At 41.3% G+C, this 15,908-nt stretch overlaps 1 protein-coding gene across 2 annotated transcripts in view; it reads left to right on the top strand.

The window, feature by feature from the left end:
• Positions 1-15,908, top strand: part of ahctf1 (AT hook containing transcription factor 1) — a 32,737-nt gene that overhangs the window by 587 nt on the left and 16,242 nt on the right. For both annotated transcript variants that reach the window (XM_030078691.1, XM_030078682.1), the window contains exons 2-17: positions 5,785-5,911; positions 6,606-6,756; positions 7,025-7,127; positions 7,687-7,867; positions 8,222-8,429; positions 9,724-9,840; positions 9,959-10,043; positions 10,335-10,485; positions 11,358-11,490; positions 12,225-12,406; positions 13,365-13,426; positions 13,737-13,865; positions 14,514-14,604; positions 14,737-14,826; positions 15,296-15,436; positions 15,599-15,703. In XM_030078691.1, coding sequence (XP_029934551.1) covers positions 5,791-5,911; positions 6,606-6,756; positions 7,025-7,127; positions 7,687-7,867; positions 8,222-8,429; positions 9,724-9,840; positions 9,959-10,043; positions 10,335-10,485; positions 11,358-11,490; positions 12,225-12,406; positions 13,365-13,426; positions 13,737-13,865; positions 14,514-14,604; positions 14,737-14,826; positions 15,296-15,436; positions 15,599-15,703 — 2,050 coding nt within the window. In that variant the 5' untranslated portion in view covers positions 5,785-5,790. The remainder of the gene's footprint in view (positions 1-5,784; positions 5,912-6,605; positions 6,757-7,024; positions 7,128-7,686; positions 7,868-8,221; positions 8,430-9,723; positions 9,841-9,958; positions 10,044-10,334; positions 10,486-11,357; positions 11,491-12,224; positions 12,407-13,364; positions 13,427-13,736; positions 13,866-14,513; positions 14,605-14,736; positions 14,827-15,295; positions 15,437-15,598; positions 15,704-15,908) is intronic.

Here is a 15,908-nt window from a genome sequence, read left to right as displayed (position 1 = left end):
AATGAGGAATTTCCAGTTGATTTGTTCGTGTGAAACAGATGACTCGGCGTTAAGTAGGTATAACGGCAACTTCCCATCCCATATTCCAACTTTGTGATAAGTAACTTGATTATAAAGACGTGTTACTGGAAATAACTGGAGCCATTAACAGTTAGCTAGCCATAATCCGACATGACCTTGCAAGCTAACTGGGTATCTCGCTAATCTAACCCAGCAAATATAACCACCGCGCCCTTTTAGTATTTAATTAGTTAAGTTTCACTATAGTCGTTGGTTACTCTAGCTGGTATTTTATGATGCTGCAAATCCGCCAAATTATCCATCATTGTTTGTTTACATCGGATCAAGCTAGCGCCATGCTAACCACTTGCTCTAAATGTGTAACGAAATGCAGCTAGTGGTGAGCTAACATTAAAAAAAACTGTAGTTGATTTTATGAGCTTTATTACGTTGTGGTGCCGAGTGGATTCTGGCATCACGCATTTTGTTTAATAGTTACGAAGCGGATTTCGGTAGCTAGCAAACATTTAGACTGCCGAATTTGACACCCATGTGACAGTGAGACAAGCTAGTTTTGGGAGGCTAGATTTACATTCACGTTAGTTGACCTTAAACACAAATCTGTAACTTGTGTTGCTAATTGGGTAAGATCTGAAATTGTATCTATTCCGAAACACTGCTGCTGCGTTGTTAAATGTGTGTATTAGTTTAGTAGGAGAGACAGTGCCGTCATACATGTCTGTGCGTCCCATTTCATGGCATGTGGCAGCCAAGTGGCAAGCATGTTGCGCGGGAGTTCACTTGAATCCTTGGTGTTGTTTTCCATTGTGATCGGGGAGGGCAGTGTTGTGTCCGATGCTGTACTATGAACCCCATTAGAAAAATTTTCCAGGCACGTTGAGCTGGCCTTGAATGCACCACTGTATACCATTCTGTTTGAGATAGTGTTATCTTATGGAAACAGTATTGCACCCACAAGTCAAAGGGAAGACAGCATAAACAAGGAGCAGTTTACATATGTTGGACATATACCGGCTATAGTTCTAGGAATCATGGAGCACATCATAATAGTGATGGGTGGTGATGAGATGATAGTACATTTTATTCTGTACTTTTTGTATTATGCTCATGAAATTAATTGAAATATTTAAAACAGGAAGGGAGAAGTAAATATAACGGCAACGGGAAGGGAGATAGATAATGACTGCAAAATAATAGTACTGTAAAATAATAGCATCAAAGACATCACATAAAAGTAGGTCTCTGAAAGAAAACTTTACCAACATTATCAACATGTTTATTCTGCCAGCCTAAGCTCCCTAGGCAGGTTATTTCAGAGCCTGCGGGTCTTGATGATAAAAGCCAGCTAAAACACAGCATAGCCAACCACAGCATTTGGGTTCTGGTTGAAGGTCTGATAGAGATTTGAAAAATCAGGGGTTTCAGATACAATATAGGAATGTATAGTGCTCCCACCTGAGCATAATTTTCAAGTTAAATGAAAGTTGAGGATTAAATATTGATCAGTGGAAGCTGAAAAGTTGCGACAATTAATGGGTAGCCTACTTACAGAGTCTGACACCACTTGCTCTTGTCTACTTTTACAGGTGGCAGAGCCTGATGAGAAAACACATATTACAGCTGAGGCCTGGGCGATATGACCTCAAATCAATATCACGATTAACTGAACAGTTTACCTTGATTATGCTTAATGAATGATTGTTTTGTTTTTTTCCCCTCATAGTCCACTGACGCGGTTTGCACTGTAAATATGCTCAGTTATTAAAGCTGTGATATTTTTTCTAATGAAAGAGTGTATATCTTACCTTTGTGATTTTAAAATAATTGAAGGAAACATACAGATGAACTATTTATGGTCATTTGTTGAATATTTTGAACCTGCTTTGTGGAGGCACTTGTTGCTGGGTGCTTGTCAGTCTCCCTCCTTTTTTGAGCCATGCAGCGTTCATATTTGATAACATGATTGTGCTCCAAGTGTTGAAACAGATTGGTGGTTTTACCTTTGGTCGCTGAAACTGTTTCCACAGTGTTTTTACATTACATTTTACTTCTTTTAGTTCGGTGTCATTTTCACTAAAGCCAAAACGTGTCCAAACGACGGACACAGCATTTTTCTTTGGTATAAGCTGCTGAAGTTGCTCAGTCGGCTCGATGTTTAAGTTTCTCTTCATGTTGCTTGAGTGTTGCAGACTGGAGGGGGTGGGATCACATGACTGCACATGTGGTGGTATGTTTTTTAAGGGGTCATCACATGAACACACAGTGGGGCAAGTATACAGAATTGAAAAACAAAATCAAAATTTCAGACAAGGGCAAGATTACGTCGGTTCTGAATTTCAGTTTCAGTTAATTTTCAATTAATTGCCCAGCGCTGTTACACCGTAATTATGGACTTTTTTCATAGTACCTACATTAAATTATTTCCCACAAGGTTGTTATTAGCTCGCTCGGGGTGGGCTGCTCAGCTTGGAACACATGTAGTGGCACATGGACGGACAGCATTGGTGCAGTGATCTGTGTGGAGAATAAAGAAAATATCTGACACATCATTGTAGAAATCTCAAGGTTTGAACAAAGTGAATGATTTTAACGTGTCAAACCCACTTTCCAGTCAAATGCATTGTTTTCAGTTGCACGCGCTGCTGGCGTTTTGACAGACTTCTCACCATCTTGACGCCTGGACTCAGAATGCTTTGATTTGGAGATGTTGAAACAGAAGTGGACAGATTAGATCTGCTGTTATTTTACAACAGGCAGCTAAAAGTTAATAGCAAAGGGGATGCCAACAGATGTCTGGTAACAGCCTGTCTTCCCCGGTGGCTGATTTGCCGTGAATGCATCACCAACCTGGTGTCTGTTGGGCTCACCATTTACATTCATTAAATTAGTGAATAGATGAATTTGTGCCGCCAAAATGAAGTAACATTACCAGCCAGTTACAGGGTTAAGCAGCTGCCTGCCACAAGTCCAGTGTGTCAGACTTGAGCACAACTACAACCTTCATGATCGCATTTTTAGTGAGAAAACAAAGAGACTAACATTACGTCAACACAATCAACAGTTCCACTACATACAGATCGATTCCAAAAAAATGGTGTTGATACCATCAGTGTAGACCTAACCTTAACCTTACCCAAAAATGTCATCAGCCTTGTCATGACCCAGATATCCAGATCAAGGTCAACATGACTTTTTATTCTCAGAAATTTAACCTGTATGGGGACGTTGTCCAGGCGGTTGGCTTGTTAGTGCTCCTCCCTGTTGTGGTGATCATCTTACGTGTAGTTAGAGCCACCTGACTCCAGGAGTGAACAACAGTCATTTCACCAGTACTATATGTTTTCTTACATCTAGGAAATACAATTTGTTGGCCAGGGCAGCGCTGTAGTAACACAGTACTTAATTTACAAAGGTTTTGTGTTTTGTCACAAATTTATCTAAAATTTTATCAAAATATGGCCAACTGACTACTTGGCCATATTGCGATTTTGATATTTCGGTAAATTGTTCATTCCTAGACGGGGTGAAATGTTGTCCATTAATCCAGTGGTTCCCAAACCAGTCCTCAAGGCCCCCCTGTCCTGTAGGTTTTTGTTTCAGCTCTCCTATTTCACACCTGATCCATTTAAGGGCTTCATGCTGATTGGTTGAAACAGATCTACCTGAACAGGGTGTGCAAGAAGGTGTGTGGGCCTTAATTGGGCCAGGTGAGCATGGAACAAAAACCTGCAGGACAGGGGGGCCTTGAGGACTGGGTTGGGAACCACTGCATTAATGTAAGAGTAGTCTGCGACAGGTGTGCTGATACTGTACCAACACAACACAGCTGACAGTTGTTGAAAGTTGGCTAGCTAGCTGCAAAGTTTTGAGTCAAGCCAGTGGGGGCATGTACAGCACAAACTGCTGTTGAGTCCCTGGCACAGATTTACAGTAAGCCATGAATTGCCAGTTACTCCACAAGACTTCTTTTATGTTGAACATTAGCCAGTTGTCTTCTGCAGGTTCAAATGGTTTTTACTGGACCTTGCTTATTATTTGTCCACTACACTGCTAAAAAGGGATGCTTGTGCCTGATTATTGTCTGTTTCTGAAATAACTCAATAATTTAAATGTTTTGTTGCCAGCATAGATCATTTTTAATATCTCAGATGAAAAAATAGAGCTTTGACATTGAACTCCTCTACAGATAGGAGAGCATGTTGATCTGAAGGACTGATTAACCCAGCGTATGTATCCTGTTCCATCACCCAGTGTTTCTTACCAAAACTCTTTGGTTTAATATCATGCAGTCTATGTTAATTTACAGTTCAGTGTTGATAAATAAGAGTAAAGATGCAAACATTGGCATTGTGCCTATCCTTAAACTGAAGAAGAAATAAAAAAAAATACAGTAAAGATAAAAAAAAAAAGAATAAACAGCATTACAGTGGAACCGAAAATTGTTTTGAATCATATAGCCAAGTGTCAGAAGGTAAATGTAAACAGTGAAGACGCTTAAAATTGAGCCCATAAAATCTTTTTTGCTGTCAGTGTTATCTCCCACCATACCAAACGTGCTGACATACTGCAGCTGTTGTGTTAAATGGGAAGTGAACTCTGAACTGCTGACAACTGGGGCTACAACAGGACTGAAAGACCTCTTTTGTACTGCAGGACCCAGCAGGGCAGTAAAAGCCTGAAGAGGCCTTTATAGAGTGGAAAGGTTTTCACTTTGAATCTGTCTCATAGCCCAGTGTGTTTTCAGAGATATCCAAACTAAAAATGGCAGATTATTCAAGAGAGATCAACATCCAGAGCAAGAGGTATATTAAAGGAATATTTGCTGATTTTCAACCAGCTTTGTATCATTACAGTGTCAGCAGTATATGCAAATGAACACTGTTTAGCTTCCTTCCATGTTGCCTGCACCCAGAGCTCCCTGTTCATTTGCCGGCCACCAGATGATGCTACCAGATGATGATGATGATGCGAATCTTGTCATCTGATGGACTTCTGCTAGTTCTAGTAAGCTACAGATTGTACTTAAGCATTTTTTTCGGTGGGGCCAAATGGACATCTGAACGTAGGGTTGGTGCAATAGCTAGAGTGTTTTGTTACAAACACAGCAAGCTTACAGACTGAAAACCTACAGTACATGTTGCTTCATTTTTTATTTTTATTTTTTTTTTACATTTCTAAGAACAGCCATTTTATCATTATACCTGAGGTTTTGGTCCTCTACCTGAAGTGACATCTGGTTTGATGTTGACTTCTGTCCCTTGCAAGCTCTTGTGATGTTTCAGCAGGGGTACCATCCTAACAACCCTGTTCCTTTAGACTGTCCCTCTGTAGAGTCAGTTTTGTCTGTTCCTAGTAATAGCCACTGATAACTTGTATTTAGTAAGCAGCCCTGACACTCCTTTCTGTCACATCAGTTTCTTAGTGGGAGAATTGCAGGCTGTATTTGTAGACCTTTTGTAGTTTTTTTGGTGTGCCACATCTCTGAAAAAGCATGATTAATAGAGAAGCCAAGTAGACAGATGGCCTATTGGCTGTTTTGCTGTTTTAGTTCATTTATTATCTAGTAGTTGAATGCCAAACAACAACAACAAAATGGCGTACATTACTTTGACGGTCAGATGTAGACGTGGTTGCCATGCTCTCCACCCCCTAAGCATCACATCTCTGCATCAAGGGTGTCAGAAACATGTTTAGGTCTGTATCTCTTGTTGGTGATAATCTGTGTGTGTCTTACACATGTACTTGTGTTTGTTTTGTGTACAGTGAAAGATGCATGACCTGACTGCCCAGGTCACAAGCAGCCTGCTGCCTTTCCCAGGAGTGACTATAGATGCTCTTGGGGAGGATGAGATCATCCTGGACTCTGTGCTACATGGGAAGTTCAGTGTTGGTAAGCTTACTTAACTAATCTGTGTAAGGTCTTAAATAATCACTTTTTGTGAGAGATGGGTTTATGATTAATGAAAGTGTTGAAGATGATGGTTTGCCCCAACATGTGTAAGGTCTAAAATAAAGCAGTTTGAAGCTGTTTCTGGAGCCCACTGTAAGAAAACATTTGGGAACTTCAGTTTTTTTGTGCAGTAAAATTAGCTACCCGAGGAACTGAAGGAAACCCTGATTACATTTAGATAAATCTGTTGACCATCGCTTCGCTTAGTCTTACCTTTAAAAGTCTTGTCCCAGTGTTGGTTTAACTGTTGTGTTTTCTGCGATTTAATAGTATTGCTTCTTCAGATCTACAATTATGTTCTTGCCAGTTTACAGTGAAAAGAGACCAGTTTTCCAGTTTCCTAACTTACGGGTAAGGTTAGGGACTCCTGCTCGTAAGCCTTTTGCAGCTCTCTTCCTTTGGTTTTTATAACAACAAAACCAAACATCTTTCACAACAGCGTAGAACCGACCAGACCTCTTGTTAGATCAAATATAACACTCAACCTGGAAAGAATGACGCTTTCAGGTTACCTCATGAAGAATATAATTTGGAAACATGTAACTTAATTTCATAATGGCCTTGATCAAAACCTGCCATCTGCCCACCTCTTGTTTGTCTGTGTCTGTGTCTGTTTTTCTGTGTGTGTGTGAAGGCCGCAGTGGGCTGGCCTGGCTGGCCTGTGGCCCACAGCTGGAGGTGGTCCATGCAGTGACAGGGGAACGGCTGTCTGCCTACTGTTTCAGTGGCGGAGGGGAGCACCCACCCAGTGTCCTGGCTGCCAGGGACTTCAGCTGGCTCAAGAGGTCAGGCCTCCTTGACTGGCTACTGTCTGTGTAGTTGTCCCTAGTTATGATAAAGTGCAATAATAGAATATGAACTGTTATTTAATCCCATGCTCTTAAATGTTGGGAGCATTAGTGGACCAAACTATCAAAATATCTCATGTATCCTCCAATTTTTTACAGTCTACAAAGTTCCACGTAGCTATGTAAAAAATGAATTGGTAATGATGGCATGGAGAAGTCAAGTAGTTCCGTTATTCTTACTAATACAGTTATTTAATTTTAACAGGTCAGGCTTGCTGGTCGGCTTGGAGGAAGCTGAGGGCAGCATGCTGTGTCTCTATGACATGGGCCTCTCACGGGTGGTCAAAGCTGTGGTTATACCAGGCAGGGTGAGTGTTTCACTAATGGTGGAGGGCTTCATCAGAATGTGTGAATGAGTAAAGAATTTTTAGTGTCTAGTGGTTTGAGTTTAAATGTTATATAAAACACTAGATCACCTAGAGTGATACTGATGCAGTGTGGAGACCAAAAGCTCAGTCACAGCTGATTTTGCCGTACAAACGTCTGATGCTTCAGGCACCAGAAATAATATAATATGATGTTATGGTGACAGTACAAGAGTTTGGGAAGGACACAGCTGTTATCAGTAGTGTCCCAAAGTGGGCAAATATTTGTACAGTGTGACTGGGCCTTGACTCTCCTAACAGTTATTGTAGTGGAGCAATTTTAACACCTATTTGTGGTTGTTAGTCTCAAATTGACTTAAATGTGATATCTACATGTTTACATACAGCTACCACCAACTCTTACACAATTATAGCAAACTTCCTATATACCCCTTTTCAAGAATTGTTAATTTTATAATAAGATGTTGAATGAAAACATGGGCCTTGCTTGCCTGTTTGTGTGTTACTTATTTTCAATTACATGTCATTGTATGTCGTCCAGATTACAGCCATTGAGCCTTTGGTGAGTTATGGTGGAGCGAGCACCGCCACCCAGCACCTCCACCAGAGCCTGCGTTGGTTCTTTGGCATAGCGGCCGTAGTGACAGACCTCGGCCACGTTCTGCTGGTGGACCTCTGTCTCGACGACTTGTCCTGCAGCCAGAGCGAACTGGAGGCCTCAGGTGAGGAGCTTGTGTGTGTTTCCTTTTTTTTGTCCTTGTAGGTGGTGATCTCTATAACCCTTGCATTGCTCTCAGATAACTTGAGGTGGGGCTAAGTCTCAGAGATCCCCAGATTCAAAGAGTTGGGGACCAGGTTGGACAAATTTAGTGTCTCCTTTTCTTTCTTGTTGTCTTCCTTTTCTATATCTGAGCCTGTCTCGTTTCCCAGACCAGAAGATGGCTCCCAAGTCTCAGACAGAGATCTGAGGCTGAGCAAGGTGTGGAGCAGGCAGTGTGCTCATCTTCCTCTCAGTTTCACTTGCGATAATTTTTTTATGTGTCTCTCTGAATCTTTCACATCTTTCATTTTCCCAGACCTGGAGGTGGTGACCAAATCTCCAACAGAAATCCCCAGGCTCAGAGAAGCAAGTAGCAGGCAGGGCAGACACCTGTGTCTCCAACTGAATGGGCCTAGTGGAGTCGGGGCCACGGCCCTGCACTACATCCACAGGACCAATCAACTGGCAGTGGGCTTCTCTGACGGCTATCTGCAGATGTGGAACATGAAGACACTCAAGAAGGAGTGCGTCTCTTCATTGTTTTTTAGCTTCCACATTTTGTTGTAGTGGGAATGATGTACAGCAACAGGATGTGTGGGTCTGAATCCCATATAGCTGTTGCTTTGAAAATGACATTGCTTCACTTTAAGTGTCCACTGTGGTTGAAATAACATGCTGTGGAGGAAAATTATTAGGCCAGGCCAGACCTCATCCATTTCCATAACACATGTAAGTCATTCAGACCAATAATTGTGGTTAGGCTTGGGTGATATAATGATATTATTGTTCAGCAAGATATTGGATGGCCATGACAATATTTCATCATGGCAAGATAATCAGTGGTGCAGCTGTAATTTGTGCCAAGATGTGTCAAAATTTACAGATGCCTTCATATGTAAAATTTGGGCAATATTTTTGTTCTTGGAATAGCTGCAAGGTGGCAGATTTTACTGTAATGGCATGTAATGGCACCTAGATTGCATTTCTTGGAATTCAAACTGAACTCAAAAAGACAGGTTTCATGACACTGTCATTAAATTTTTCTGCCAACCAGGGCCAAGGTATCATCCCCAAACCTAATAAATTTCACATCTGTGAACACATTTTTTGTACACACATGCTGCTGTAACAAGACATTGGCTGAGAAAAATAATTCCAGATTAATCACTGCCGATACAAGGATTCAGCAATGCAAACCAGTGGGTAGTGTATCACAGTACAGGATGAGGTAGTAGGCCACAGTGTTTCATTTTATTGTCTGAATTTCTTAACTGAGCAAGAAAGAGACAGACAAAGCAGGAGTGTTAGAGTGGAATTACACTACTTTTTTATCAGTTATTTTATAGTAACAAAAATCAAGAGGAAATAAAATATCAGTTACAAAATTTCCACTGGTGACAGATTCAGACCATCTCCTAATTTGTGCAGAAGCAAACTGTTAATAGCTCAGAATAATATGATCTTAATTGGGTTGAGAAGAAAAATTAGCCATAAAGGAATGAGCCTGCATTCAGTATAGAGTAGTGTCTTTTTGTATGTGGGCAGATGCAGTACTTGTAGTAGTCACTGTGCTTCTTTTCAGCTGATTATTGTAGTAACTATAATATTGTGTACAGATATCATCAAAGAAGTATCTTCACTATGTAAATTTTGTTACAACTCAAGTGTACTTGTAGGAATTGTAAATTAAATTGATTATCATTTTAGTCATAATTGTACATCTCCGAAATGAGAGAGGAAGTTCTCTAGCAGTGTTGCACTTTTATGACTGTTGGGTGTTTCCTTGGTGTGTGTGTGTGTGTGTGTGTCTGTGTGTAGGTACCACTCCCAGTTAGAAGGTGGCAGGGTACCTGTGTATGCCTTCACCTTTCAGGAGCCAGAAAACGACCCCAGGAACTGTTGCTACCTCTGGGCTGTCCAGTCTGCTCAGGATCTGTAAGTCTTTCTTAGGAAGTTGTACTCTCCTGTTTTTTAAATGGAACATGATGTTGAACTATTCTGAAATTAGTTTCTCTAAAGCATTCTTATCTCTTCTACTTCTGCTTTCTCCCAGGGAGGGAGATGTGGTCAGCCTCCACCTTCTACAACTGGCCTTCAGCGAGAGAAAGTGTCTGGCTTCTGGGAAGATCCTCTATGAGGTAAGTATCATTTTCACAGGAGAAACTTATTTATTTGAAACTTAAAGTTGACATTGCAGAGGCAATTTTGTGTCATTTGCAAATATCATGTGTACATCAGTCACCTGTACTTTTGTATATTAAAGATACCAAGACCTGTTGCCTGTTGCCCTGGAACTTTGCCTATTTAATCAAAGATTTGATGCTGACGGGAACTTGTCTGTCTTTTTCTTTATCTCTGTATTGATTTCCTCCTTCTCTTCCTTTGATTTCTCTCACTATTTCCTCCCTTGTTCTCCTTCTGGTCCTCAGGGTCTAGAGTACTGCGAGGAGCGCTTCAGTCAGGAGGTGAGTGGATCAGCCTTCCCTCTGCGGGCGCAGGCCACCAACACCCGCCTGCTGAGCTGCCAGACCATCGAGAAGTTCCGACCCCATCCTGACAGGGACGACAGCATGAATGAAGGTTAGCCTCTCTCCCCTGAGCCTGCTTTTAGAAGATAACAGTGTGCGCCTCCAAATTGGCAAGAAAACTGTTGCTATGGATCCTTTGTGCTGTAACACAACAAACAAGGTTGCTCTTCATCCTTAAAAGGTTTAAAATGTCTTCAGTTTAATTCTATAGTCAATCTCACAACCGACCAGCTATCACCTGACACAGATTTAGCCTCTGGGGGTCCCAGTCAGTGTTTTTGGACTTCTCTCGTAGCTGCTGGCTGCGCGCTTCTGTTTATGTTACTGTTTCTACAGAAACATTGATACTTTTCCAGACAACATTTTAGTCATTGCGGTCCACCTCTTTTGCTCCCCACATGAATGTTTACCTGCATAAAACCACTCTGACTAGTTGTTCTTACCTCTCCACAGTGGGGAAAAATGTTATAGTTTGATTTATTAAAATAGCACCTTGCTATGAAACCTAAAGGAAACTGTTGTAATAGTTTGTAGAATCATCAATTTAATAACCGACCATATTCAACCCTAAAAATGACTTCTGCACTTGGCCTAGTATATCTGTGCAATCCATATTTGAATAAGAAAATGATCAAAAGTCACTCTTTAAAATTTGTCTGAAATAAGTCTTAAAAGGTGTTAAATGCAAATCTTTATCTTGTTACCTGTAGACACTCTAAGCAAATGTTCTCACACTTGGCAAGTGGAGTCTTAAAACACTTTGCGCCATTCACATAGGAAAAAAAAGTCATGTGTGTCACTTTGGGAATTGCAGAAGTTCTCTGACATGATAATGATATGACAACCGCGATCTTTCTCTCCCTTCCTCCTGCTCTCCATAACTTCCTTTTGTCTCTTTCCCTTCCTCCCTCTTTGTATCCTCAGTTGCATCTCCAGACACCAGTGTGTCCATCTTCAGCTGGCAGGTGAAGGCCTACGGTCAGGGAAACCCCTCTACCTTTGTTGGTATTTTTGACATCAACCGTTGGTATCATGCACAAATGCCCGACTCTCTGAGGTACGTTCACAGTCACTCAAGGGTTTTCTTAGGATGTCAGTGTTTTTTCAGGCTTCCATACTTTTCTAATGGAAATTTCATGCATTCTGATCATCAGTGCATTTTCATGTTGCATATTGAAGCTGGCTTATTCCTGAACACAACCATATTCACCTAAACACTTCCAAGTGTTCACTTTATAGTTTTGGAAAGCATTACATTTTTTTGACTCACTGGTATTCCAGAACATTTCCACTGAGGTTAAAATTTGCGCTTTTACAGTCACAATTACAATTCACATTTGGCAGACACTTTTATTCAAAGGAACATACATATGATATTTTACTTTTTATTTTTAGACATTGTCAAAAACACAGTAGGTCTTGTCCAATGCATGATGTCTGTGTACATTTTTAGTACTGACAACATGTGTGTCATAATTGTGTCCTAGTATTTGTAAGTGGGGCGATACAGGGCTAAAACAGGCTATCAGCGTCAGAGAATTTTCCTCACTTATAGGCTGATCTCATCCATGCATAACATTTCAGAAATCAAAGTGACTTTGTATTGTGTTTTTTTCCCCCTATAAACGGATGTTAGATCTCTTTTCTCTTTTCAACTCCAAATTACTGGCTGTATTGTAGTGAAACGTGGTGTTGGAGTTAATAAATGGATCTCCTTATGTTATTGTACAGAACACTTGATTTACTGTGTCACTGTTTCTCCACCTTGTACTTGTCTGTGTGTTTTACCAGAACTGGGGAGTGTCTGCGCAGCTGTCCCTACCTGGCGGTGTGGTCTCTTGACCCAGTGGTGGAGATGGTGTCTCCGCGCCCTCTGCTGGATGTGGTGGTGCATGACCGCAGCCTCAGCAGGGGTCTGCCCTTCACCTGCCCCCCGCCAGAGCAGTTCTTCAACCCCACCACATACAACTTTGGTAGGTGTACACCTGTGTGTGTTTGTTTTGTTGCTGTCAAATGCTTCCTTACATGTAGAAAAGAGGATGTGTGTGACAGGGCATCTCTGTAACACCACAATACTTGCTTTCACCTGGATAATGGGTAGTATGGTTTAAATGTAAGCTGTATGCTGACTACTCTCTAACCCTGAAACAACTACCTAATATTAGATTTGTGGTGAGCACACCAGCAGTGATGTTGAAGGGTACATGTCCTGCGTCTCTGATGCATTAAAATCCGCAAGGACCCAATAAACTCAGTATCAACAACATGAGCATCCAAACACCCAGTTTCATTTTCAACGCAGTGCCGAAGGAGATGCGATGAGATCAGTTTACCTTGGACCTGCTCAAATGAGCCCCTGTGGGTCCTGGGGACTCACTTCATGGAAGACCCTCACAGTGAAGTTGCTAGATACAACATTAGCTGCTGTTTAGCAAAACAGTGATATAGGAGTTAAACTAATCAAGAAATTTTTGTGTCTTTCTGACTGCATGGCATCTTGTAGCTTATAGCTAGCATTAAGTTCATGAGCTATTGGTGACAAAATGCTGACTGTAAATGTATTCACCACTTCACTGAGGATCCGAAAGTTCCCCTGTTCTTGCTTGCCTTTCCTGCCCATTACGTCTTATGGTCTGGATCCACTATTGGCTCCTCAGTGGCTCAGACTTTTCACATGGAATTGCATAAAACTCTAAAGAGGGGTTTAGATTTATTTTGCCAAATGAAAGAAAAAATGAAAGTAGGGAAACAATGGCTTGCTAGCTCATACAAAGTATATGGAAACTAGCGGTCTGTTTTCCCCTAGTGTTGGGGCGTGGCCTATTTGTGCACTATCTCTATGAGTAAGGCAAACAAGTGGCAAACGGACAATCCACAATAGGCTGAGAAACATCCACGGTCATGGCTTTATTTTTTACTCTCATGTTACAGATGCTACCTGTTTGCTCAACTCTGGGATTGTGCACTTAACATGCTCTGGGTATCAGAAAGAGGTGAGTTCTTCATGTTCTGGTCATATTGTACTTTCATAAAGACTTTTACCTGCCTATGAAAGTCTGAGGCAGTGCATCTGAGGTTTTTGCTCCTTATGTGTTGCTGTCTGAATAACAAACAAACAAATGAGCCAACTGTATTACTTAATTAATGCTTTATGTTTGCATTAGCCTCTAGAATAAGCTTGTGTTTTTCCCTTCAAATTGGAATTTGAATATTTCAAATGAATATTCTGACTTGATTTGAATGGGATCTCTGGTTGTATTCATTGACAGTGTGCCAACACCACACCATTTGTTTAAAAAACAGACCCTGAGCTTTTTGAAGAAAGCTGCTCCTTGTTCCAGTGACATCATCTCCTCTAGCTACTCGCGCTGCCTCATGTCCGGCCTGCTCTCATCACGCCTGGCTGACACCCAGCCTTCTAGCCTGTCTCAGGTACACACACACACACACACACACACACACACACACACACACACACACAGACAACAACACATAGTCACTGTCTTCATGCCTGGCTGACACCCAAGTCTCCAGGATCCAGGAGGTACACACTTGTATATGCACACTTGCCACATATGCCACTTTGTGGGTCTGTCCATATCTTTTTATTTTAATTGAATTAGTTTTAATTTCATTTCTTAATATGGAAATGGAAAAGTGGGCAATGCAATTAACTAGCCTGCACTGTCTGACTCGGGACTTGAAGCTGTGCCTCTGTCACTGCAAGCTTTAGCTTAACCTAGTGTGCTACACTGCAGGTTGATCTGAATTAAATTCATAAGGAATTCTAAAACCAAAATTGCCCAAAAGAATTGTGATCAGATTCCAAAGGATAGCACTTAAAAGTTAGCAAACTTACAATATAGAGTTACATATCAATTTAAAATACATAAATACTGGAAACTGTTACAGTCGTACAATTAAATACCCTACAAATGTAGCATTTCCACACAGTGGTCAGTATGTGCAAGGTAACGAAGAAGCACCACTCAGTTAAACTATCCCATAAATGCTTGACACGTTTTTTTCCTCCTGAGAGTTGATATTTATTCATGCCTGTAACTTGACTTTGATTTTCAGGAGGAGCAGCTGGATGCCATCCTGTCCACAGCGGTGGAGACCAGCTCCTTAGGGCTGATCACTGGCTGTATCAAACAGTGGACCGCAGAGGGTACACACTCATCCTCCCAAAAACTATCAACTTGTCTCTAAAACCGATAATAAATCTTCACTTTCGGGCAGTCATAGTCATAGACTCAATCACACACACACAAATATTCTTTTTTGTCTTTCTCCTCTATAGAGCAACCAGGCTCAGCATTGAACCTGCGGTACATCCTGGAGTGGGCTTGGAACAAAGTAGTACACACCAAGGAAGAACTGGATGGCATCTGTAGGTTCATCATAATTTATTAATCAAAAGTTACTAAGAGTAACATCCACTGAAGCTGGCAGGAATCAGGACAAGACTTAACGAAGTCATTTCAGTATTCATAAAGTTTATCAGTTTTGAAGCATTAGGCTTCTGTACGCTGTGACTGTAACCCTCACACCTTATTCTTTATCAGTAAAGTAGATCACATGGTTTCTATCTGTATCAGTGTCAGTGTCGGCCAAGGATCACTAAGCTTTATTGCATAATTGTCAATGAGTGATTTTTAGGTAACCATATTGAAGAATAGCTACTTTTCATTCTCACTGATCTTTTAAACTCTTTATACCTTAAGAATATACATTTCCTAGCAGAAATGTCCTTGTTTATACTGTTGTTTCAGTGGTGTGTGTGTGTGTGTGTGTGTGTGTGTGTGTGTGTGTGTGTGTGTGTGTGTGTGTGTGTGTGTGTTTGTTTGTTTGTTCTCCAGGTGCACCGCTGTTTGACAGCTCATCCAACTTCACAGACCCCCAGACCATGCAGCTGTTACAGCACAGCCAGAGACTCCTGGGTAACCTCAGCACCATCTTCCATTGTCTGCTTAGTGAGGCCCAGGAACTCACCCAGAAAGGTACACACACACAAGCACTATATTTCACGGTCAGTTAAGTGAAACATGGCACAACATGCAGATCATACATGAAGTCAGATGCTTTTTTCCACTAAACTTTATGTGATTGACAGCTCTGTTTTGTGTTGTGTTTTATTGTTTTCGTGAACCTTTTGCACACAGGTCTGGTGGGGCTGTTGAACAAGAACATGGTGGCCAGTCTGATTTCCCAGTACACCCAGGTGGTCCTGTGGTTCTGTCGCACCGGCCTCCTGCCTGAGGGCTCAGGTAAAGCTGTGCATTTTCAAATCACTGCTGGTGTCTTTCAGCTCTTCTAGGCATTTCTCAAGCTGTTTCTGTTGAGTTCCCACATGACACAAGTAGCATTTAATTTTAGTGAGTCATGGGGTTGCAGCTGAGATGGACTTGTTATTTTGTTATTTTGGAGCTGAAATCAACTCCTGCCTGAAGGTATGTCTGACTTTGCCTGTAG

This window comes from Myripristis murdjan, chromosome 3, assembly GCF_902150065.1.
Source record: "Myripristis murdjan chromosome 3, fMyrMur1.1, whole genome shotgun sequence".
NCBI classification, from domain to species: Eukaryota; Metazoa; Chordata; class Actinopteri; order Holocentriformes; family Holocentridae; genus Myripristis; species Myripristis murdjan.
Note: the sequence above shows the minus strand (reverse complement) of the source record. Positions and strands in the feature narration are given on the sequence as shown.